Below are 24,120 nucleotides of genomic sequence, written 5' to 3'. Positions count from 1 at the left end.
AACCCTGCATATGTATGCAAGTTTCTTTCACTGTGCAGGGCTGGACAATTGCTATTTCCTGAGTAGTAGCCAGAGCTGATCAAGTCAGGGGAAGTCGTGTGTTCAGATGCATCTTTCCTGGCGACTTTGGTTATCTTGATTGATGGTATCTATCAAGCAATGATCACCCTTGGTTGTTTCTTGATGGCCCCGGAGGAAGCCCATAATCGCACTGGACATGTCTATTCATGGGCTAACGGAGCATTGTTCTCCTGCTGCCTTCAGGAATGTCGAGATTCCAAAGGAGTTATCTGTCCTTGGGCTGCTTGAGGTCAGAGACTCGTTGGATTTTACAATTTTTATAATATACATTTTCTCCATAAGCATTAATTACTTTATAACATATATTACAGTAACAAGCCAACCCTCTCAAAAGTCCCAAACCCAGGCCACCCCCTGATAACAACACAAAGGGGGTAAAACATAAGTCTATAAAACTTATCTTAACATATGTATATGACATTTGCTTTTTAATTGTGAGAGTCAATCATCGCATTACTCATCTATCACAGAGATGTCTTCTTGGTTCCTGGAGCAGGCATCAGCTTGTTGGGGAGAGACTTGCAGATGCAACTGGAAATGGGGGTTGTACCGGAAGAAGAAAGGGCTGTGGACTTACTTTTAAACTAATGGTGTGTACACCTCGTGCAGTTCAAAGTGTGTTAAATCAGAACAAAAAAAAAAAAAAAAAAAAAGAGAGGCTGAAAAAGAAGAAGAGTGATTCACAGACTCTAGGAAGTTGGAATAATGATAACTTGGTGCTGGAGGAGGACAGGAGTTTGAATACAATTTCTGTATGAAGAGCAGGGAAGTGCCTTAACAGATGATTGTTTGGAGGTTGTTCAGTGCTGAACTGGGGTTCGGGAAGATCTAGCAAAAGAAGCCCTTCTAGAAGGGGAAAGAAAATACATTGATGATTTGTCCAGATGCTTACAAAAGAAAAAAAAAATGACAAGAACACCTGGAGATGCCAGGTTGGGGGTTGTCAAGTTTAGGAGGTGTTTGGCCACTCTCGTATGAGTGGCAGAGTCTCAGGGGCTGCAGCAGGGGCTAATTTATTGGGGGTGACCCAGAGAGGCAACTCCCTGTTTTCGCCCACCCAGTGGAGGCAGCATGAGGTGTGGTTTGCATGGGGCGCTGTCGAGGACTGGGAGCTGGGTTGGTTGAGCCAGGATCCTGGAGGGTGGGGGGTTTCCGGATGTGCTCGCCAGCCTGGCGGTGGTGCTGGGTGCGGAGGAGCGGGCTGGCTCGGTGACGGAACTGCCAGGGGCGGGTCTCAGCATGCCGGGGTCCCAAGTCCGGAGCGGCAGCCTCGGCCCCAGTAGGTGGATCGAGGGAGAAAGAGAGAGAGGGTGAAAGGGAGGCAAGGCACATCCCCAGGGTCCCCATGCAGGTGGCTGTCCGGAAGTCAAGCCCGCCTTTGCCAGGGCCACTGCGGCGCAGTGGCGGCAGCAGGGGAGGGACGAGGGACAGCATTGAAAGTGCTGCTCTGAAGAGAGGGAGAGGGGCCAGTGCAAGCGATAACATCAAGGCAGAGATTGCCTTAATCTCTCGCTAATTCTCCAAACCTCGCCAAGTTGTTAATTTTTAAAGCAAGATTCCTTTTTTTCCTTCTGTTTCTTTCCTTTTTTTCTTGCTGTTAGGAAGGGGGGCTTTTGTTCAGGGAAACTGTTAGAAGAATGGGTCTGTGAGGCTAAAAAAAGTTAAATACTGCCCAGAGGGTAAAAAGCAATAGATGTGATTCATCTCGTGTTAAAATCGGCCTGGCCTTTCTTGTTTAACTAATTGTGGCTCACAGAAAGAAGAATTTGCCTTTGCAGCTGTTAGCACAGCTGGATACAAGAAGAGGCAGCTGTGGAAAAAACTTTTTGCTAAACCCAGAAAGTTTTGGGGAATGCTGATGTAGTATTGTCTTCCTTTTGTCACTGTCCCATGGCTATTAAGAAGTCCTTTTCAGGTACTTCTGAGGGAGCAATCTGAACCAGGGAAAGAGGATGGATTCATGCCAGCAGAATCAAAGGACTTGTGAAAGAATACGAAGAATGGACTATCACATCTAAACCAGGTGATACCAAATTGACTTTCAAATGGTGAGACAGAGTGGAAATTTTCCAGAGTAGAAATCCATTATGATTTAGGTGAAATGTACATCTTTGAGTTAAGTCTGTAGTTTGAAAACATAGCTGTTTAGTCTGACTGCCTGTTCTCGTAAAAAGCCTAAGTTCAGAGAAACCACTTCAGCCAAAAGACAGGGATAAGAGGCGGGGGACAGAGAAGCTGCTGTGAGAGCAGGTCAACTTGACTTAGGAATTCTTTCTGATAAAGAAGAATTAGCAGCAAATGCCATGTGAAATTTGTAAAAATGAATATGTATGAACCTACTGTGAACTTGCATGCATATATATATGAGAGAAGGATAAAAAAAGGATCTAGAGTTCCCAGAGGCACGCGTGTCTTTTAGGGAGAAAAATCTCCACGCGCATCCAGTGCTGTAATAAACATACCGGCCTTATAACTTTCACAAAGTTGTGTATTGGAAAAAAAAGCTCCAAATATTACCAGTTAGATTGTGCCTGGGCCAGTCTGACCCTCGCTGCTGGGCCAAAGGCAGCAACTGCGGTGAATCACCCCAGAGACACCTTGGCTTGCTGGTGGTTGCAGCTGGGCACTGAACAAGTCCAGGCTTGTAAGGGACCTCGTTACCTCAGGAGGGATAGCTTCAGGCGATGGTGAAGAGAAAAAGGAGATGGATTCTGCTGGAGGGTTTAATGTCCAGAGGTTTATTCCATGGTTACAGAGGTCTGAACGTGAGGACCTGCTCCAACAGAACACCAACCGCATGGTCTGATCACCTTTTTAAACTCAGGGACAGGGGGAGGGGAGGTACAGGTGAGCCACCAACCAGGTGAGAGGGGCAGGGTCTCAGGGGAAGATGACACCCAGACAGGCCAATGACCTCTGGGCATAGGGGCATCCTTTAAACTTGACCAACCACACGACGCCTTGCTGGAACGTTTAGCCTGATTGACAGGACTCACTCAGCATGGGGGCAAGGGGGAAGGGATAGACGTACAGGCACACCTGGGAAAGTGACCTGGAAGGCCAAAATGGGACATCACAGCACACCACAACATCTCCCCCTAGTTTTGTTTAAAAAGAAGAGGACTATGTTTGTGGTGCAGAATGATTGCCAAACCATGGTTGGTAAATCAGTTCTTCCTCTACAGGAGGGTCAGTGTTTTCTACTGAGGCTTCCAGGTCATCCATTGGAGCACTGAGGGCTTCCAAATGGTAGACCTCAGGAGGGGGAAATGAGCTTGAAATTAACTTGAGAACCATGCGTTTGATTAGTCCAACAATGCTAACAACTACAATAACTATAACTCAAATAAACAGCACTAAAAACACAGTTTTCAGAATAGATCCCAACCAGCCCGAGAGTCCCCAGCCTTTGAACAGTCCATTCAGCCAGTTGTCAGTTTCTCTGTTGATGTCCGAGAGCCTTTGTCAAGGTAGTCCATATGTGGTTTGGGCTGCGGCACTATGCAGAAGGTCACAGGTGGGATGATCACGAGTAGGACGAGAAGCAGGCTCGGTCTCATGGCATCTCGAGGCTACACACGAACAGTGGGATCTAAACTGGTACAAAAACTTGAAACAAACATATATTATAAACTATTCCAGATAGGAGGCTTAAATGGAATTTCCTCCAGAGAACACGGGCGGCGTTTTCTTCTCCAGGCAGCATGAGCAACCTGGGATGCTTCTGTAGATTTCTCTGAGACCTTGGGAACATAGGGCTTTATCCATTTGGAAGGAACCCACCTTAAACCAGAGGGGGTGGACACACAGGCGTATCCACGTCCCCAAGTAACCAATTTGTAGGGTCCCACCATTTTCCAAGTCTCAGGGTCCTTTACTAAAACTGGAGGTTTTTCTTTCATTAACTTATGATTGCTCCCCCCAAAGTGGCATAGGATGGGTGGGTTCAGGCTGTCAAAAGAACAATTCAGAAAATTTATTGTGAATAGCGCCCTGGATAACCGGATGTGGGGAGGTTCCACCTTCAGAACCTGTTGTTGCTGGTCCAGGACCCTTTTAATATCACGGTGAGTTCTTTCTACAATGGCTTGACCTGTAGGGGAGTAGGGGATGCCAGTTTTGTGCTCTACTCCCCATTGCTGCAGGAAGCGCCCGAATTCCTTGGATTTGTAAGCAGGCCCATTATCAGTTTTCAGCTCCTTGGGGATGCCCATGAAAGAAAAAGCCTGTAAGAGGTGCTTAATAGCATCGATAGATGATTCTCCTGTGTGGGCAGAAGCATAGACCGCTCCAGAAAAGGTATCTACACTAACATGAACATATTTCTGCCGTCCAAAAGACTGTATGTGTGTTATATCTGTTTGCCACAGTTCACAACTGTTCAGTCCCCTTGGGTTTGCTCCCGTACTCACTGTAGGGAGTGCATGTTGTTGGCAATTTGGGCATGTGGCCACAATCGCTTTGGCCTGTTCTTGAGTGATGTTAAACTGACGAACCAGGCCAGGTGTATTTTGGTGGAAAAGCTGGTGGCTGATTTTTGCCTGTTCAAAAACATTTGGGAGAGTGGCCATCACTGCAGGTGCAGCAAGAGCATCTGCCCTTCTGTTGCCTTCAGCGATAAACCCTGGCAAGTCAGTGTGTGACCTGACATGCATCACATAAAATGGTTGCTGTCGGTGAGTGACTAACTTTACCAGTTTTGAGAGCAATTCGAAAAGTGCGATGTTAGACACATCTTGCAGTATTGCTTGATCTGCCCTGGATACTACTCCTGCCACATATGCAGAGTCTGTAATCAGATTAAATGGTTCTGAGAACCTTTCAAAGGCCCTAACAACCGCAGCCAATTCAGCAACCTGAGGTGAACCTTCCACCTCAGCGATGTCAGTCTCCCACTGCTGGGTTTGAGGATCCTTCCAAGTCATAACAGACTTGTGGGACCTCCCGGATGCATCTGTGAAGACAGTTAGAGCCCTTTTTAAAGGTCTCCTACTTAGAGCACTTCTCAGTTTTAAGGTAAATTGAACATCTTGTTCGAACAATTTGTGAGCGGGCCGCGCTACCGAAATTTGTCCTGAGTAGGAATCCAGAGCAAACTGCAACACTTCATTTTCTTGAAACAATTGTTCCAGTATTTTCATAGTATTTTGACCTGATTTTAACTCAACTGGAATGTGAATGCACTTAAAATCACATCCTGCTAACTCCCTGATCCGGCTCCTTGCTTTCCGGATCAGTTCTGCTACCAGCTCCTGAGGCTTTGTCAGTCTCTTGGACCTTTTGTGACTGAGGAAAACCCATTCTATGATCAAGAGAGGGTCCCTCTGGTCCCGGTCCTTTTTTGGTGTGTTCTTTGCCTTAGGTGTTTGTTTTTCCTCCCACTGGAAAATAATTCCATGGAGGTGTGGCAACTTACCTAGGATGATAAATTTGAATGGCAGGTCAGGCCGGCATCGATTGGCCTGTCTTGTGGACATTGCAATCTGAACCTTTTCTAGAGCTTTCCGTGCCTCTGGGGTAACAGACCTAGGAGCACCTGGGTCCTCTCCCCCTTTCAATAAATTGAAAAGAGGGGCAAGGTCTTCATTAGTCAGACCGAGCCATGGTCTTACCCAATTCAAAGACCCACACAACTTGTGGACATCCGCAAGGGTCTTGATCTTTGGATTGATTTCTAGTTTTTGAGGAAAAATGGTCCTATTTCCAATTTCTAAGCCCAAATACTTCCAAGGTGGCATCTTTTGAATTTTCTTTTCCTGGAGCTCGAACCCTGCAACAATCAATGCATCGATCGTTAGGTCAAGCGCATGTGTGAGTAAATCATCATTGGGGGCACACACAAGGATATCATCCATATAATGATAGATAATGGCCTTCTCTGCGGCTGCACGTACTGGGGAAAGCAGGGAAGACACATACCACTGGCAGATAGCTGGAGATACCTTTAATCCCTGAGGAAGAACGGTCCAATGGTACCTTTTCATAGGGGATTCCATATTAATAGAAGGAACTGAAAATGCAAAACGCGGTGCATCGTCAGGGTGCAAGGGGATTTGGAAAAAACAATCCTTAATATCAATAACAGCTAATTTCCAATCTTGGGGAAGCATTGTTGGGGATGGCATACCAGGTTGGGGAGAACCCATATCTTCAATTACATTATTAATTTGTCGGAGATCACAGAGGAGCCGCCATCTCTTTTTGTCAGCTTTTTGGATGACAAACACTGGAGAGTTCCATGGGGACATGGTCTCCACAATGTGGCCCTTTTTTAGTTGCTCTTCCACTAGCTCCTCAAGCACCTTTATTTTTTGTTTACTGAGCGGCCACTGTTTCACCTGAACTGGTTTGTCTGTTATCCACTTCAGTTTTTGGGTGGGGCGCTGTTGTTCAATGGCTGCTGTACAAATATGCTGTGGAGAGTCTGGAATATCAATTGTGACACCCCACTGGGCCATTAAATCTCTCCCTAACAAAGGTTCTGAATAATCCAACACAAATGGACGGATATTTGCCAATTGTCCATTTGGTCCCTCAAATTGAATAATGTTTTTGGATTGTCTTGCTAATTGCAGACCTCCTACACCTTGAAGGTGACCGGCAACATTTTGCAAAGGCCAATGTGCTGGCCAGTCTTGTACTGGAATCACTGTGCAGTCTGCACCTGTGTCTACAAGCAACTCAATGCGTTTAGACTCCCCACCCCCACTGACATTACACCATAATTTGGGTTTGTCTTTCCCAATAACTTGGACCCGGGCGACTGTGGGCCCTTGTTTTTTGATATTTTCAGGTAAAGATGGCACAGGGATAGCTTGTGCAACAATTTGTCCCTTGGGAAGAAACAGGGGTGGGTGGAAACAATGCAGGCCGAGAACGAATTGCTCAGGATCTGATGTTGTCATTCCCGGAGCAATTTCGATCTCTTGTGGTGTGTGTTTGGTGTCCCAAATGACGATGTACTTACAACGAATCCGGTTCCAAGTACCTTTCTGTTCAGGATTTACAGACACAAAATGCCAATCAGTGTCCTCCAGATGGAGTGACTCAGTCAGCTGCAACCTGTAAGGCTCATTGACAGAAGACGTGGTTAACACAGGATCACTTAAATCATACACAGTCTTTGAAGCACCTGCTTCACTTACACAAACATTAATATTATCGCGCACGTGATTTGTTTTGCTACCCTTATTCCCTTGGCCTGCTCTTTTTGTGTCTACGCGCCTGGCAGGCCGGCGCTGGCTCTTCAGTTTTGTTGTTGTTGACCCCCAGGGAGGGCTTGTAGTCCTCCTCCCCTGCCATTTCTAAATTCATCAAATTCCCTTTTCAGGGGGCACTGGTTACTCCAGTGCCCTAGGTTGTTACAAAGCAGGCATGGTTTTGTGGGCTCAACCATTGCTGGTCTCCGCTGCTGCCCAGGGTACTGCTGTGCTGACGGGAAAGGCGCAGGGCTGGCAACGGCGACACGCTGAGGTGGTCTTGGCAGCAGCCTTGGGCTGGTGTCTTCAGCCACACTCATCAGAGGCACTTTCCTGTTACACACTAGAAGCATGTCCTTTAACGTAGGGGTAGGCTCGAGAGGAAGGCTCAGGATTGCCGCTTGACACTGATTATTTGCATTTGTAAATGCCATTTCTTCTAAAATTGCTTCCCTAGCATTCTCTTTTTAAACTTGTGTTTCAATAGCTCTAGTTAACCTTTCTACAAATTTCAAAAAAGGCTCTGATGGTAGCTGTTTAATTTTACCATAGGGCTCAAAAGACCCCTCAGGTTGTAGGGAAAAGAATGCTTTTTCAGCTGCTTCTTTTACTTTCTCGAGTGTTTCTGCAGGAATTGCAGTAGCTTGGATTGAGGGAGAAGACCATTGGCCCTCACCACAGAGGTGCTCAATGGTGATAGGGTTACCACTGTTGTCTTTGGCTGTGTTTGGATCAGAATGCAAGCCTGGGAGAGCATCATTCAGCAGTTGTTTCCATGCTATTTCCCATAATTTAAATTCCGTGGAGGTCACGAGACAGGAAAAAAGCTGTTTTAAATCATGTGGAATCACTACAGTCCTACTCAATTCAGAATTTAAAAGGCCACGGAAATATGGACTGTGTGGACCATATTCTTTATGAGACTTACAGATCTCTTTAATCAATTGTCGTCCAAAAGAACTCCAATTAGCAGTTGGAGCTGCTCCCCCCTGAGCTGCAGGCTGAAAGGTAACAGGAGCCAGTGACAACATGGGACTATGCATTGAATCTGCTGTTTCCTGCTCTGTATCCCTTGAAACAGAAGCATTGGGATCACAGCTACAGGTTTGAAGACAGGCAGTGGGTGTGTCCCCACCGTGGGAACCCGGGGAGGGGACGGGGACGCAACGGGTACCGGGGGCGGGGACAGGGGGCTGGCAAGGGGCGGGGAAACTGTGGGAACAGGGGGCGGGGTCAGGGGGAGAGCAGGGGGCGGGGACACCTGGTGACATCACGTCAGCAGACGCCCCCTGGGAGGAGTAAAGGGGCGGAGCTGAGGGAATTGCAGGAAAGGGAGGGGGAGGGGGGAAGGTATCACGAGGAACAGGAGGAGAGGGGGATGGGGCTGGAGTTTCGGGATGCTTAAGAGGATTTTGGGAAGAAGAAGACCAGGTTTGGGAAGATGCCACGTGGCATCCACCATCTTGTGGACCCCCTAGGGACTGGGGGCCATTTTGGTTATCACTGCTCTCAGGAAAGCTAACACGTGCTGTGGGTTTCAGAGGAGGGGATTGGCAAGGTTCCACGCAGCCTGGCCAGGGCCTTGTGGACAGGGCAACTCAGGCATTTCAACAGACTTTGGGTGTCGACTTCCCAATGAGTTTGAGCTGTTTAAAATACCAAGTTTTGGGGAAAGAGGTTTAGGGGTTTTAGAACTAGGAGAGGGAGAAACAGGGAGAGTAGAGGTACATGGCTTTACATTTGGCTTTTTCTCCATTTCCTTTTGTTTGAGCAATGCTGTTCGAATTTGTAAACTCCAAAACACAAATTTAGCTGAGGGGGCATTGCCAGATTGTCCTAAGGTTATCAATTCATTTCCAACTTTATCCCAGAATTGAATATTGTGGATTTCTTCAGGGGAGATTTGTGGGAAGTGGAGGAAAAGCCATCTTACAAACTGTTTCAATTTTCCTTTAGAGAACTTAACATTACCACTGTCCAAAATGCTTACAATATTATAATACACTCCTTTTTGTACAATGCTGAGTTTCAAACCCATGTTAGATGTAAAAAGCAAAGTACTAAATCCTGCCTGACCAAAAACAAAGCCAAAATCAGCTACCGATTTCAAAAAAAAACCACAGATGGAAAGGGATAACGAGCCGACAAAAGCTTCACAATGCAGCTGTATATACTGCTTTTAAAATTCCTGGGCAGCAGCAGCAGGGCACGCCCTGCCGAGCCGAGGCAGACAAAGCCTCCCCCCGCTGTGGAATGCACCCCCCCGCGGAGCAGAGAGAGCAGCCACGCCACGTGGCAAGCCGAAACCGGGGCCCCCCGCGCCGCGTGTGCAGAGAACCCCCCCTTCCCCCACAGAGAGAGAGAGAGAGAGAGGGATCCCCCGCGGCAAGAGAGCCGAGAGCCCCCCCTCACCCGCACAGAGAGAAAGATCTCCCGACCACGTGGAGAGAGCCGAGCTTGCAGAGCCAAGAGGAAGGGCAAAGATCTCCCGCGCGAATTCCAAAAGACAGCAAAACACGCGGCAGAAAGCTAATAGCTAGAAATCAATGAATTCCCGTCTGTGGGGCTGCGCAGCCAAAAATGCAAATGCAAAAAGGAACAGAACTCACGGCAGAGTCTGTTTTTGAGTTCCTGCCCTACCGAGAGCAGAGATACTCACCCGAAATGGAAGCTGTAGCTGGCTGGGTACAGGCAGGTCTCTTCACCGGAACAGGACCTCTCTATGGGCGAGAGAGGCTCCCCTGTCCTCCCTCTGGAAAATCTGCTCACCAGAAAGGAGCTGGGCTTTCCAGAGGCGCCGAACAGTCCACGAAACTTCTTCTGGGAATATTCCCTAAGTCTCTAGCCGAGGGCGATGAAACCAAAGCCCCTTTCAGCTGGATGCACGGCTGCCAGAAGGTTCTCCGAGGTGCTGTGGTCCGTCTCGGGCTGCAGAGTCGCTTTGCCCACCTCAGGGACGCCAAATATTGGAAAAAAGTGGCTCCCAATATTACCAGTTAGATTGTGCCTGGGCCAGTCTGACCCTCGCTGCTGGGCCAAAGGCAGCAACTGCGGTGTGTCACCCCAGAGATACCTTGGCTTGCTGGTGGTTGCAGCTGGGCACTGAACAAGTCCAGGCTTGGTAGGACCCCGTTTACCTCAAGAGGAATAGCTTCAGGCGATGGTGAAGAGAAAAAGGAGAGGATTCTGCTGGAGGGTTTAATGTCCAGAGGTTTATTCCATGGTTACAGAGGTCTGAACGTGAGGACCTGCTCCAACAGAACACCAACCGCATGGTCTGATCACCTTTTTAAACTCAGGGACAGGGGGAGGGGAGGTACAGGTGAGCCACCAACCAGGTGAGAGGGGCAGGGTCTCAGGGGAAGATGACACCCAGACAGGCCAATGACCTCTGGGCATAGGGGCATCTTTTGAACTTGACCAACCACACGACGCCTTGCTGGAATGTTAGGTCTGAGTGACAGGACTCACTCAGCATGGGGGTAAGGGGGAAGGGAGAGAGACATAGGCACACCTGGGAAAGTGACCTGGAAGGCCAAAATGGGACAATACAGCACACCACAACAGTTGTGGAGTTTCCTTTATCTCCGCAAAACAATAGGGACTGGGTGGTAATGGTTCGGGAAGATCCAAATAATCCAAGGAATGTGCAAAGAATCACACCTAATTGGGAAATAAGGAGATGTCATGATTGAGTCAGAAATGACACAGACTCAGATGAGAAAGCTAAGAGGCTAGAAGTCCCGTGTTTATTGAAACCGCTTCTTTTTTACCCTGGTCTGCTATAGGTTGACCTGATTGCTCATTTAAGCAATACATTTCACATGATTGGCTAATTAAGAAGACACCCCTTGGGGTAAACATCTTATGAGGAAAACAACTTGTTACAAACACCACCTGCAGATGGTTTACCAGTCTTTCTCTCCAGCTCCCTAAAGCTTCCCAGACCAATTAATGGGAAAGCTTATCTAGCTTTCTCTCTCTCTCTGACCAGACTGCCATATCCACAAGGCCCAGCTTATATCAGTGGTTTCAAGTGCCACCTGGACAAGTTCTGAGATGCCTCCTGTGAAAAATGTGTATTTTATGATTGGCTTTGTAGTATATGGTAGAGATAATTCATGCTATTAATGTATAAAATATTGTAAAATCCAAACTTTGTCTTTTGACCATCCTGGCTGGCAGCAGTTGTCTTATTCATATACATCTAGTTCCCGGATGCGGGTTAAGATAAACATCAACGCTTTAAAGTAGCAATAGAAGCTTCCAGGTCGATAATCATCGACTTCCCCGGGTTGCCGGGCCCACCTGAAAACCGACCATTGCGTACCGACCATTTCAAAGAATTCAAGTTGATTTCACAGAGTTGCCAAAAGTAGGGAGGTTCAAATTTGTTCTTGTAATTGTGGACAAATTGACTCATTGGGTGGAGGCTTTTCCTAGCCCACGGGCAACGACTCAGATGGTGTCCAGAAAATTATTGGAAGAAATTATACCCCATTATGGGGTGGTGAATTGCATTGATTCAGATCAAGGGACACATTTCACATCAAAGGTTATTAAGCAGATGGCTGATGCGCTAGGCATTTGGTGAGAATACCACACTCTGTGGCATCCCCAGAGATCAGGACAAGCGGAAAGGATGAATCAGACCTTAAAGGCACAGTTATCTAAATTGATTTTAGAAACTCGGATGTCTTGGTTGAAATGCCTGCCTTTGACATTGCCTAATATCCGAACAATGCCTCATTCGGAGACAGGGCTCTCGCCGTTTGAAATGTTATATGGAATGCCATATAGACATGGAATGCCAGTGGGAGAACCCTGTTACATGGCTTTGCAAGGGTTCCTCAGGGTGAGAGAGATAGACGAGAATCTTGCTTCATGATCAGAAGGCTGGATTTATTAATTTATTATATATAATGCATTATGACTGTACTAAAAAGAATAGAGAGAAAAGATCAGAAGCTGCTAAGCTAAGAATAGAATAGGAATCTAAAAACAAGAGAGCTTTCTGTGAATCTGTCCCAGAGAGTTTGGTCCTGTGATTGGCCCTTAATTGTACACATGGAACATGAGCCAATCACAGGTGCACCTATTGCATTCCACAGCAGCAGATAATTATTGTTTACATTCTCTTTCTGGGGCCTCAGCTTCCCAGAAGAGGAAAAAATCGCAAAGAAAGGATTTTTATGAAAAGATGTCTGTGACACACCCCAGGTTTGAGGATTGTCAGATTCAACCATATCTGGTTGCAATCAACAAAAATTTGCAGGAACCCAGAAAACAAGGGATAGTGGCCCAGAGTGCTCCTCTGGGATTAGCTATCCACAAAATCCAACCGGGTGACAGAGTGCTTGTGAAAGTGTGGAAGGAGGTGCCTCTCTCTCCTCACTGGGAAGGTCCCTTTCTTGTGCTCCTGACAACAGACACAGCCATTCGGACGGTGGAGAAAGGCTGGACACGCGTGTCTAGGGTGAAGAAAGTCGAACATCAGGAGGAAGCGCCCGAATGGAGGGTCACTTCTCCCCCAGGCGACTTGAAACTCAGACTCCAACGTCCTTGTAAATGACCGACGGCGATTGGATAGGTTGTATACTGTCTGTGTATGCTATCCATCTTTCAGTTTAAGTGTGAATATTGTCAAGGGGTTTTTGTTACTCACTGTAGAAGGGGACAGAGGCCGAAGGGGCTGTGCACTCAGTGTCTGGAGGAGGAGCTTGAGCTGACTGATCGTTTCCTAACCTTAGCCACAAATTTGGGAATCATCGAATTAGACTCACAGGAGTGGTTTCACATCTTTTAAAACGGGGTGTGTGGGAAGCTTAGATCAAAAGCGGAAATTCTGGATGTGGCATGCAGGAAATCCATCAAAGTACCGTGCAGTTCCGATGCTGTCAGGGCTTCAAGGTGGGGCGCTTTTAAAAGGAGGTATGCGACTAGGTCAGAGAACGTGTTCCCCGAAGAATACTCCTGCTGCTGCAAAGATGGTCTTCCTCGACGCTGGTGGCACCCTAGGGGGCGGAGGCAAAGGCAGAGGAGTATGCCTGGTGGGAATCCTGATTGGCCTGAGCCTAGTCGTGTGCGGGACGCAGAGTCTGCACACTGAGGTCCCAAGGAGAGGTGGAAATGAGAGCTCCACAGCTGAGTGCGGAAATTGCACTCAGGTGGTCCCAGTGGTGAAAGGGGATGGGAGACCCTCAGCATACCAAGCCCCGGAAGAATGTCTCAGGGAACCTGACAGGTACTGTTGGAAGAATGGCACAAAGGTCAAATTGTGTGAATTGGAAACAGGGATTTGGTGTATCAATCCCGAGGCAGGGCTAAGGAACAGGCAGTCAGATGAGCACAAACACCAGATACAGAAATGAAATGTAGAAACCATGTCAATCCCCATTTGTAACCAATGTAACTGGACCATGTGGGTTGGGGGGAAGACGGAATCGATCTTTGTTGTGTATCACCAGGTGAATCCATTGTGTTTTGACAATGCGAGGCTGGGGATATGCATGATGAATGGGAAAATACATTGGTTGGTAAGAAATGTAAAGTTTGATAGCAAATTTACCTTGAAGAGAGACCCACTCATATTGGATTTGGCACAGGCAAATGATGACAGGGTGTGCCTGCAATATGACCAGGTTGTCTGCTTCACAAGAAATAAAAATGATGAGGATCCTGAGGGGAGAATGAGAGAGATAACTCAGGAACTGAGGCGAAGGGAGTCAGAATTGAGGAGGGAAAGAGTTGAACAGGAAAGATTGAAAACACTGGGAGAACAGTATGAAATGCTGGAGAAACAATATGCTGATGGGGAACTACCTTCTCCGGACAGGAACCTGTTCATTGACCTGATGCAAGAGATTGCAACTGAATTAGGATTGTCAAATTGTTGGATTTGTGGGGGCTGAAGTCATCAGAAAAATGGCCTTGGAAAGGGGAAGGTTTGGCTCCAGAACAGCTTTCACAATGGGACAATCCGAGGGTCTCAAAATTGGCACAGAGACCTGAGGGGTGGATTTTGGACTAGAGGGTGATTGGAACCATCTGCATCAGTCAAGAAGGAAAGGAGTACACTGAAATGGTGGGATACACTCCTTGTGTGTCTACCCTGACGGTGAACTCAGACACAAAAAGCAAGGTCTGGCAGCCAGAACCCCCTTCAGGGTACTGGAGCCGGAAGAATGAGAAAAATTGTGAATGGAACAAAAAAATGGGACTGTGTTGGGTCAAAAATCCAGGAGCCAACCCTTTCCAATCCTTGGAGGGCATGAGAGAATACTGGGGAGACCCAGGGAGAATAAACATCAGATGGAAAGCCCCGGATGGAATTTATTGGATTTGTGGAAAGAAGGCAGACAGCGAGTTACCCCCAAGGTGGAAGGGATCATGCACTTTAGGCATGATCCGGCCAATGTTCTTCACTCTCCCTCCAACAAAAAGTAACCTATTAGGAGCTCCACTGTACGAGACCCTGAGAAGGGAGAGGAGAAGTCTGAAAAAGATGATACCAGTGATAAGTGGTAAGCAAACCTGTGGGGAAGAAGAGTGGCCAGCAGCAAGAATAATTGATTATTATGGATGAGCCACGTGGGCCCAGGATGGAAGCTACGGGTATAGGACTCCGATCTATCTACTGAACAGATTGATTAGGCTGCAGGCAGTGGTGGAAATTGTATCAAATCACATCTCTGAGGCCCTGCATTTACTTAGTCGGCAGCACACCCAGGTACGGGCATTTGTGTACCAGAATCGAATAGCTTTAGACTATTTGCTGGCCGAAGAAGGGGGACTGTGTGGAAAGTTCAATGAATCGGAATGTTGTATTGAAATGGATGATTATGGGGAAACCATAAGAGGTTTGGTGGCTGAGATCAAAAAGGTGGCCCATGTCCCTGTTCAAAAGTGGAACTCGATTTTACAATCTTCATGGTGGGACAAATTGTTCGATGGGGCCTGGTGAAACAAAGTGATGTTTTTCATGCTCTGTTCAGTAGCCGGAATCCTATTCCTGCCTTGTCTAATTCCGTGTTTTATAAGGCTGATCCATTCCGTGGTCCGGGGAATGCAGATAGCGATAGTTCCCATGGATCTGGAGGGGGCTTCCAGAGGAAACACATCTAAAATCATGAGATTGGGAGAAAGGAAGTATGCCAGCAATGCTGCCGAAGTATTTGCAAAATTCGAGAAACAAGCAAAAACGAATGTGAATAATATGGAATATCAGGGTGTTCCACAAGGAGAGTACAGGATAGTGTAAAAGGTTGCTCTGTTTGTGAGGACCCTTAATGGTGGCGGGTAGAAGCAGAAATGAAAGAAATTTAGCAATTTGGGAGCATGAATTAAATTGGCGATATCAATGGGGAGGGATTGCAGTATATGGTAGAGATAGCTCATGCTATTAATGTATAAAATATTGTAAAATCCAAACTATGCCTTTTGACCATCCTGGCTGGCAGCAGTTGTCTTATTCATATACATCTAGTTCCAGGATGCGCGTTAAGATAAAGATCGACGCTTTAACGTAAGAATAGAAGCTTCCAGGTCGATAATCATCGACTTCCCTGGGTTGCCGGGCCCACCTGAAAACAATTATCGCCCTGTCGTGGTTTGACCAGAAATGGGACATCTGGGATATGTTGTTTTTGCTGTAGTCACCAATGGGTGGTCGGATTTTAAGATGAGCACCTGGTTTGACCAGTGGGGTATTGTATCCGCCTCTTGAGACTACAAACCCAAGGAGTTAAAAGCAGGGCTCTTGTCCTTCAGAGCCCTCTTGGGATTTCCGGCGTGAAGGAGTTGGGTCTCCCTCCCCCGGCCCAGTTGCTGGCTGGGCTGGGGGAGGGGAAAGCCACGTGGCCCATCTACGGTAGGCCCGGATTCGGTGGAAGGGTGGGAGAGCATCGAGCGACCTGTTTATTCCCCCCCCCCCCCTTGTTGGAGACGGAGAGAATGCAGCCTGTGCTGTTACCTTGAAACTTGATATCATGTGCCGGCAGCACGGCTGAGAGGAGAAGGGGGGGGCAGCAAGCAGCCCAGTCGCCTGGGAGAGCTTTTAACCCTTGTGGATAATGAGAGCTTCACGGAACATTACCTTTCCTAGGAAAGGGATAAGAGTGGAAGATGAAGGAAGAAATAGGCCAGTAAGGGGGTCTGGCAGAGAGAAAGAGAGATGTTGAAGGAATGGAGGAAGATGGAGTGGCAATTTTGCTGGACTCTTTTGTGTAGCCATGGACTGTTTCCTGGTGATACAGAGGCTGCATTGCAGGGGGAAGCGGAGGCTCGGAGCCAGGAGAGTTTGGTGTTGAGACCCCTCGGCCCCAGGGAGTATAGAAGAAATGGGGGGGACAAAGGTCCCAGAGGTGAAACTGTGCTCTGCTTGGAACGAGACAAGGCATCCTTAAAATGGTCCACCCTGAAAGCAGGCCTCTGCCCCATCCCATGCCTGGTGGTGAGAGCACCTTGGCATGGAAAGGAGATGTCACAAGATAGCAGGACTCCGGGCGGTGCTAATGTGACAAGAAGTCCGTGGTACAAGGATGGACTCTGTCTACTCTTCATGAGCTGAAGATTTGATTTTCTAAAGGGTGGTGCCAGACCAAGTGTGGATAATTTTGGGAAATGAATTGTACTGGGGATCTGGAGGAGGAGGGGGAAGTGTTTCTGTGTAGTTTTCATTCTCCTTGTGCTTTTTGGGTTTTTTTTGTGTGTGTAGTTTAGTTAATAAACTTTTCTTTATGTTTAAGTTGGAGCCTGCTTTGCTTATTTCCTGGTCACATCTCACAGCAGACCTCAGGGAGGAGGTATACTCATGGGGGCTCTGGCTTTGCCAGGCCCAAACCATAACACACCCTGCCGATTGCATCTGTCAAGATAACCAATGGCGCCACCCTGATACATGTGAATACATGGCTTCTCCGGAATTGACTGACAACATCAAGACACCTGGACTGGACCTTTGTCTACCTCTGCACATGTAAAGCAACGACGATGCATGTGAAGAGACACAAAGAATATTTAGTCATCTCTGCCTCAGGCAGAATAAACTGTATAAAAACTCGCTGCGCGAGGCAGCATTTGTGAACTGGGGAGACTGACACTCGGAGGTCAGATCCGCGTTCACCCGGCGCCGATCCCGGGCTCGACGCTGACTCTTTGGCTGTGGTGGTTTCGACCACCGAACTTCGGTCTCACAGACAAATTAATAAATCTTTGCAAAATTTTCTTATAAGTTTGGCTCACGATTTGATCATTTATAACAGCTTTTTGCAAATATTAAAATGAATATTATATGTGTTATGTTAGAAAATTATGCTGTATTAATTTTTTTAAGTAGTGTGTTAAATATAGTTTTAGGTTATAATGTTAAAATAGAACCTATATATGTGAGATATTTTTTTAAGAAAGGAATGAGGTACTTGCACCAGATAGCAGCCACAGGACACCTAAATCTTTCAGAGAAAGAGAATTTATTGCTCTCTTGTCAGAAGAAACTAACTTCTTCCCTCCTCAGCCCTGAAGATGCCATCAGGATTAAGAGGAAGAAGTTGACACTGACCAGACAGAATCCTTTGTTTGAATGGAATTTATGCATCATGTATGAGGTGTATGAATATGCAACAGGCTATTGTTTTTAAGGGCTAATCCTCTGTTAACATGTGTTCTATTTCAGGCTTATTTTGCCCAGAAAAAGGTACCTGGACAGTCCATAACTCTTTGTTCTTATTGTCTCGTATTGTCATAAATCCTAACTGTCCAAATTTTTATTATTCTAATTATATTACTATTTTTATAACCCTTTCATTACTATTAAAATTTTAAAATTTTAAAAACAAGTGATTGGCATTTTTCACACTTCCGACACCTCCTTGGGGAGGAATACTTCCCCTTCAAACACGAGGATCAGGACTGGTTCAGTCAGAGAATTCTCATATTCTTGCCTTGGCCTGTCACTTATACAAAGAAGAGGAGGAATTACAATTTCCATCAGCGCCATACTGTATACTCTGATTTGTCACAATACTGGACACATTAGCTGGGTTATATGTAAATGTTTAGATTGTGGAAAAAATTGGTATTGAAGTTCACAAAATCTACACTCTTGTTGCAAGAAGTGTCAAGTACCAAATCTATCCCCTATCCAGATAGAACTAAGAACAACTGAAATAATAATTTTGTTTTGTGTATGGGAATTATTAGCACCTGTTGAATGGGAAATACCTGAGGAACACTGGTGTTATAGATAAGTAAATGGTTGGCTCTCACAATTAAGGGGTGAACATTTTATGTGTGTTAAAAGAAGTTTTATAAATGTATAAATATATTACTGCAATGTGCTCCCCCCCCAGTATGTGTTATCACGGGATGGTCTTGGTAATCCAGGCATTTGGGAAGGTAGGTTGTTACTATGGCAGCACCTGACCTCTAATCAGAATGCAAGAAAGTGACCTCTACCAATGGACAGCAAGGAAGGAGTTGACAGACAAGGCTCTAGGAGGGGCTAGAGATATAAAAGGCGAAGTATCCATCTTGAAGAGGAGCCAGCCACGTGGTGGGCAGTCATGAGGGAGGCTCCCAGGCCTGTTTTTCCTTATTTAGTCCTTTGTTGTATTTTTGTTAAGGTTTAATGAACCTTTTAAAATTTATAAAGTGATGATATAAAATTTTGATACCTAAACTGAATTTTATTTCTATATCTTATTTTAAAGAAAGTAAGCAAGCAGTGCTGGGTGGCTGGGGAGTCACCACTCCACTAATGGCACACACCACTTACAAGTTAGGTAAAGTGCTGTTTTTAAGCTTTCAAAGAATTTTTCAATGTGCATGTTTAGTCCCAATCAGCAAATATCAATAACCTGGGATCAGCAACTTCATAATCCTCTCAGGTGGTCGTTGGCTTCCTGTCCTTCTTGTGGTCATCTGAAGGGAGGCTTTACACTGGTGTCTGCTACATGATTTTGTTAAGTGCATTTTGGAAACCCAGGGCACCTGGAATACTTCCCTGTCTGCTCTGGGATGTCCTGACCCCCAGAGGAACACTGACTTTGACCCTCATTCATGGAGAAAGTTTCCTAGACTTCAAGATGGACTAGAATCCACAAAAGTGTGCAACAGATTATAGAGAGTAGTGTCGGTATATCACTTGGGGAGAAATTTAGGTTTTGAGGTTTTTAGTATGTTGTGGATGGAAGCAAGATGGAAGGCATAGGGTGTCGTCCTGGGTTTCTTCTTCATGCTTCTTCTTCCTTCTTCTTCATGGGTTTGGGTGGCATATTGTAATTGGGCAGAAACGTCCGCATTGCAGGCTCTTTGGGATCAGTTATTGAGTTAAAAGGGAAAATAATCTAGGTGTCAGTTCTTAATTGGATAGTTTAGTCTTAAAAGACCTTGTAACAAGAGACTGTTAGCCATTTTGTGCCTTCTAATGAAAAGCTGCCGAACTCACAGTAATGAGACTGTTTTACTGATAAGGAATAATAAACACTTGAGTCTGAACACGAATTAGTGTCTCAAGTGCCTTCAATCCAGACCCAGAAAAACTGACAACTGGTACGGCCACAGTGCATCAAGCTTTTTATTATATATAAGCATTTAGTTGTTTTGTTGCAATATCTCTTAGCTTTACCACAACTTCATCTATTTTATTCTAAGCATCAGTTGTCTTGCTACTTCATTTCTTTTTCTCTATTATACTTCTTCTAGTTCGATGCCTTATTTGGCTATTCAGTCAGAAAGTTTCAAAACTGTTCTTTGTAGTTATCCCAGGGAATGCATCTACTTTCGACAGAGCAGATATAAGTATTTGCTGGTTCCATTGCCAATTGACATGAATCACAAAAACATTTTTCACAATCCCTCCCCTATTTCTTTATGTTTTTGATTCATGTCTTTGCTTCAAATCGAGCTAATACTTTTTGGGTTGCAGTTTTATTTGGTTCTGCTTTGGCCTTGACTATCATAAGGGAGTGAGTTTGGTTTTTTTTCCTGTAGTTGTTATTTTAGGGTTTATGGGCATTGCTGAAATCTGCATTCCCTGGATCACTGAATGTATTAGCCTAATAAAGCATGGAATCATACGTGGTATAAACAATAGGTCTGATGTAGAATAAAGCAACATGAACCTTAACTTCTTCCACTAGGCTCCTTCAAACAAATTATTCTACCAATTGTTAGTAAATATGGAATTCCATTTCTGCACTGGAACATGTGCAACTCATTTAATTTTGTCTGCCAAATTTGTAATAATCTCTCTATTATCATTAATTTCTAAACAGTATTCAGATCTATTAAATTTTCTACAAAACTCTTTCTTCAGCTAATAAGTAATCTAAGGCTAGTCTATTCTGATATACTGTTGCTCTGGTCTGGGTTAGTTGCCCAGCTACAAGCTTTAATGCCTCTGATATTTGATTAGAAGTAAGTTCTACAATGGCCTGTAATCTAATAATTCGGTTCAGTATATAAATAGGCATTCTATAACCTCACCTGCCATCTTGAGCCCAAGAGGCAGGATCATAGTAATCTATGATCTGTTGGGAAATTTATTCTTCATTAGTCTAAGTCTGTTTTCTTCCTATTTTAGTTTGTTTTCTTCTGTGCAGAGTTCCATAAAGAGATTGTCCTAAATATTCACTTTTGCTCTTTGGTAGCAAAAAGAATGCAGGTTGTATAATTTTAATTGTACAGTTACCTCTCCATCTCTTTGATAGTCCATTATATGTCTTTTTACTACATATCTAAAATAATCTATCTGGAGCTTTTCAATTTTCAGCTGTCTGCCCCAGATTTTCTTAATATCTCTTAAGATCTTTTACTTCCTCTAAAGGATTAGCATGTGTTGCACTTTTCTAGCAAACAGTTCTATTGGTATAATTGATAGAATAATATAACCTGTTGGTAGTTTTGGCCACCAGGTCGTAAAAGTGTAGTTGGTGGTATATATAATCTTGCAAGGGTGTCATGGTTTGACCCTGGCACAATGCCAGTGCCCCCATGAGAATACCCTCTCCCTGGTGTCTGCTGTGAGATGTGACCAGGAATAAGCAAAGCAGGGTCCTACTTAGAAATAAAGAAAAAAAAACTTTATTAACTACACTACAAGAAAAAAGAAACACACAAGGAAAATGAAAACCTTAAAAAAGCATTTTCCTCCTCCCCCCCACCAAATTTCCCAATGCAATACATTCCCCCAAATCACCAACTCTCAGTCCAGCACCACCCTTTAGAATACTCAATCTTCAGTTCATCAAGAGGAGAGGAGTCCTTCTTGTACCATAGGCCTCCCCTGGAAACACCGCTGAAACCTCGTGTGTTTCCATGTCACTCATCACCACCCGGAAATCCTTTGCCATCGTGACATCTTCTTTCCATGCCCAGTGCTCTCACCACTGTGCATGGACCAGAGCTGCTTCTAGGGTTGTCTTTCAAGGATGCCTTGTCTCACTCCAAAAAAGGCACAGTCTCTTCTTTGGGACATCTGTCCCCCCCAAATTTTTTCACCCCCTGGGGCCGAGGGGTACCCACACTGAACCCTCCTGGTTCTGAGGCACTGCCTCCCCCTAAATGCGGTCTCTGTGTCACAGGAAAAAAAAAATGGTTCAGTCTATGGCCACACAAGAAAAGTCCAGCCAAAAGGTCACTCCATCATCTCTCCCCCCACTCAAGAGTCTTCTGCACTTCCCTGTGGAGAAATGGCTACATGACAGAGGTCACATAGACATTTGCTTGTTAGTCAACCAGGAGCTGGGAAAGTACCGAACACAGCTAATTTGAGTTTTTGCACCTGCAAGATAGTGTGTCCTTGGGCCTAGCTGGGTATGATAACAAGTGGACAGAGAGACATGGGAAATAGAGAATGTAGGCCCAAAGGAATGAGGAAGAGTTGATGGTATAGTTTAACCAATAGATCGCTTGGCTTACAGAATATTCATAAGCTTATTACTTGCTGTATAAGTGTCTGATGCTCTCTTCAATAAATGGAACTTGCTGTTGACTCATATTGAGCCCCGAGTTTTCCCTGCACCCAACAAATGGCTCATCCCTGACAAAGGCCACATTCTGCAACACTTCCCTCGTGGCCCATCCCCTCTTATCTCATCTCTTATCTCTCTTCTCATTCAGCTCCAGGACGATCAGCATTTGCAAGGTTTCTATCATGCAAGAAAAGGGTTAAACATCTCAGTCTCTGCCGTCCGGAGCTCTGGAACTCCCATGCTGCCCTGCCGGGCACCTTCTCGCCGCACTCCCCCCTTCTCCTCCTCGGCCGGCTGCTATCAAATTCAGACGCCGGCTCTCCCTCTCTCTCTCTCTCCTGGGGGGGGGCGGGCTGCCCGATGTCTCTTGGTGCTCCTCCACCCTTCCATCCTCAAGGGCCTCTTCACCCCCCATCTCTGTCCAGGCCCAGGCCTACCGCAGGGCTGCCCCTCCCCTGCCCAGCAGCAGCAGCTGAACGGGGGAGGGAGATCCGACCTCTTCACCTCCGAAGTCCCAAGAGAGCTTCCCAGGGGAGCAGCTTTGCTTTTAACCCCTGTGTGTTCTCAGAGGCGTGTCCGAACCTCAGTGGCTAAACCAGGTGCCAATATTAAAATCTGAACACCTATTGGTAACCACAGCATATCCCAAAAAAAACTACTTCCTGTCAATGTGAAACCACGATAAAGGGGTATGTCCTACATATGTAGTAAAATTCTTTCTTTTCCTAGAAATACAAATTTGGCTTACTACTTTATGACTCAACATCTACCCCTCAGGTTGAAGTTCATTAGATTTATGTGTCCTGTTCTATAATGTCAACTGATCAGGTCTTACCCTTTCTCCTCTTCATGGCCATTGCTCGGTCATTTGGGATCCTCTACAAATCTAACAGTTAGTCACATTCAATTCCTTAATTACTTATTGCATTAAATTTATAAACAATTTTTTTTTTAATGTGGGGAGGTCCCAATCACTGAGTCTTCTTAATCTTTTATACAGGTCACTTCCTGTTCTTGCTCCTTTTTTGGTTTGAATTTCCCCTAAATTCTTTGTGATGTTTTTCACTTATTCTTTTTTGAATTTATCTTGTACTCTTCTTTTATCTGAGTATCTTTGCATTCCACCTGTTGTAAAACAGAGGAATTGTTCTCCCCCGGGACAAAATTGATAGTTTTGAGGGGCCTATCTTCCCATTCCTAAATTTGTTGCCACTTAGTAACTCTTTTTTCTTATTGTACAGGTTTCAAGTTTTCCTGGCTCATAACATCTTGCATTAATATGAGTGTGTGTTGCAAACACTTGAGTTATGGTCCAGCCATGCTTCACATTTTGGTAGCACTTCAAGCAGGGATCGGTAATCTCATTCTGTGTAAGACTTAACAGTACTATAAGGCCTTACAGTTCTATTATCCCTCTGCCTCCTTCGCCTACCGGAGTGCTTCCAGCAGCAAGGGGTACCATCTTCTTGGTAGCAAGGATATTCTTCAGGGGTTCCATATGAGCTTTCTCAGATTTCGTGCCATTTCTTAAATACTTCCCAATTCTTTGTTTTGACTGGTTCGGATCTGCAAGGGACTCAATTACATTTTCAATACTCATTTTTTTTAATATTTGCCTCACTGGATAGTCCCCTTTTTAATCTGTATCCTTTTTAATCTGTATTTCTACAACATGTACCACTCATGAGAATCTAGTTCTAATGTTCTGTCCTCTATTCTCGTTTTTAAAATATATTCGGTTCAAATCTGTTCAATGTGTTTACACTCTGGACACAAGACACTTGGAGGATAACCCCTGTGACAATGATAATACCACCTTTCCTTACAATAGTTGCATTTAGTGTTTACAAAGGGATAGCAATTACAAT

At 45.4% G+C, this 24,120-nt stretch overlaps 1 protein-coding gene across 1 annotated transcript; it reads right to left on the bottom strand.

Annotated features, from left to right (window-relative positions):
- Positions 1-545: 545 nt before the first annotated feature.
- Positions 546-6,638, bottom strand: LOC134431425 (uncharacterized). Its single transcript, XM_063179438.1, has 3 exons — positions 5,959-6,638; positions 1,139-1,528; positions 546-612 (listed from the first exon to the last, which is right to left on the bottom strand). The coding sequence occupies exons 1-3, from the start codon at positions 6,537-6,539 to the stop codon at positions 546-548; spliced, it is 1,038 nt and encodes a 345-aa protein (XP_063035508.1). The 5' UTR covers positions 6,540-6,638.
- Between the last annotated feature and the right edge of the window lie 17,482 nt (positions 6,639-24,120).

The sequence above is a fragment of the Melospiza melodia genome, chromosome W, assembly GCF_035770615.1.
Source record: "Melospiza melodia melodia isolate bMelMel2 chromosome W, bMelMel2.pri, whole genome shotgun sequence".
In the NCBI taxonomy this organism is placed as follows: domain Eukaryota; kingdom Metazoa; phylum Chordata; class Aves; order Passeriformes; family Passerellidae; genus Melospiza; species Melospiza melodia.
The sequence above is the reverse complement of the archived record's forward strand: the minus strand, read 5'-3'. Positions and strand labels throughout refer to the sequence as shown.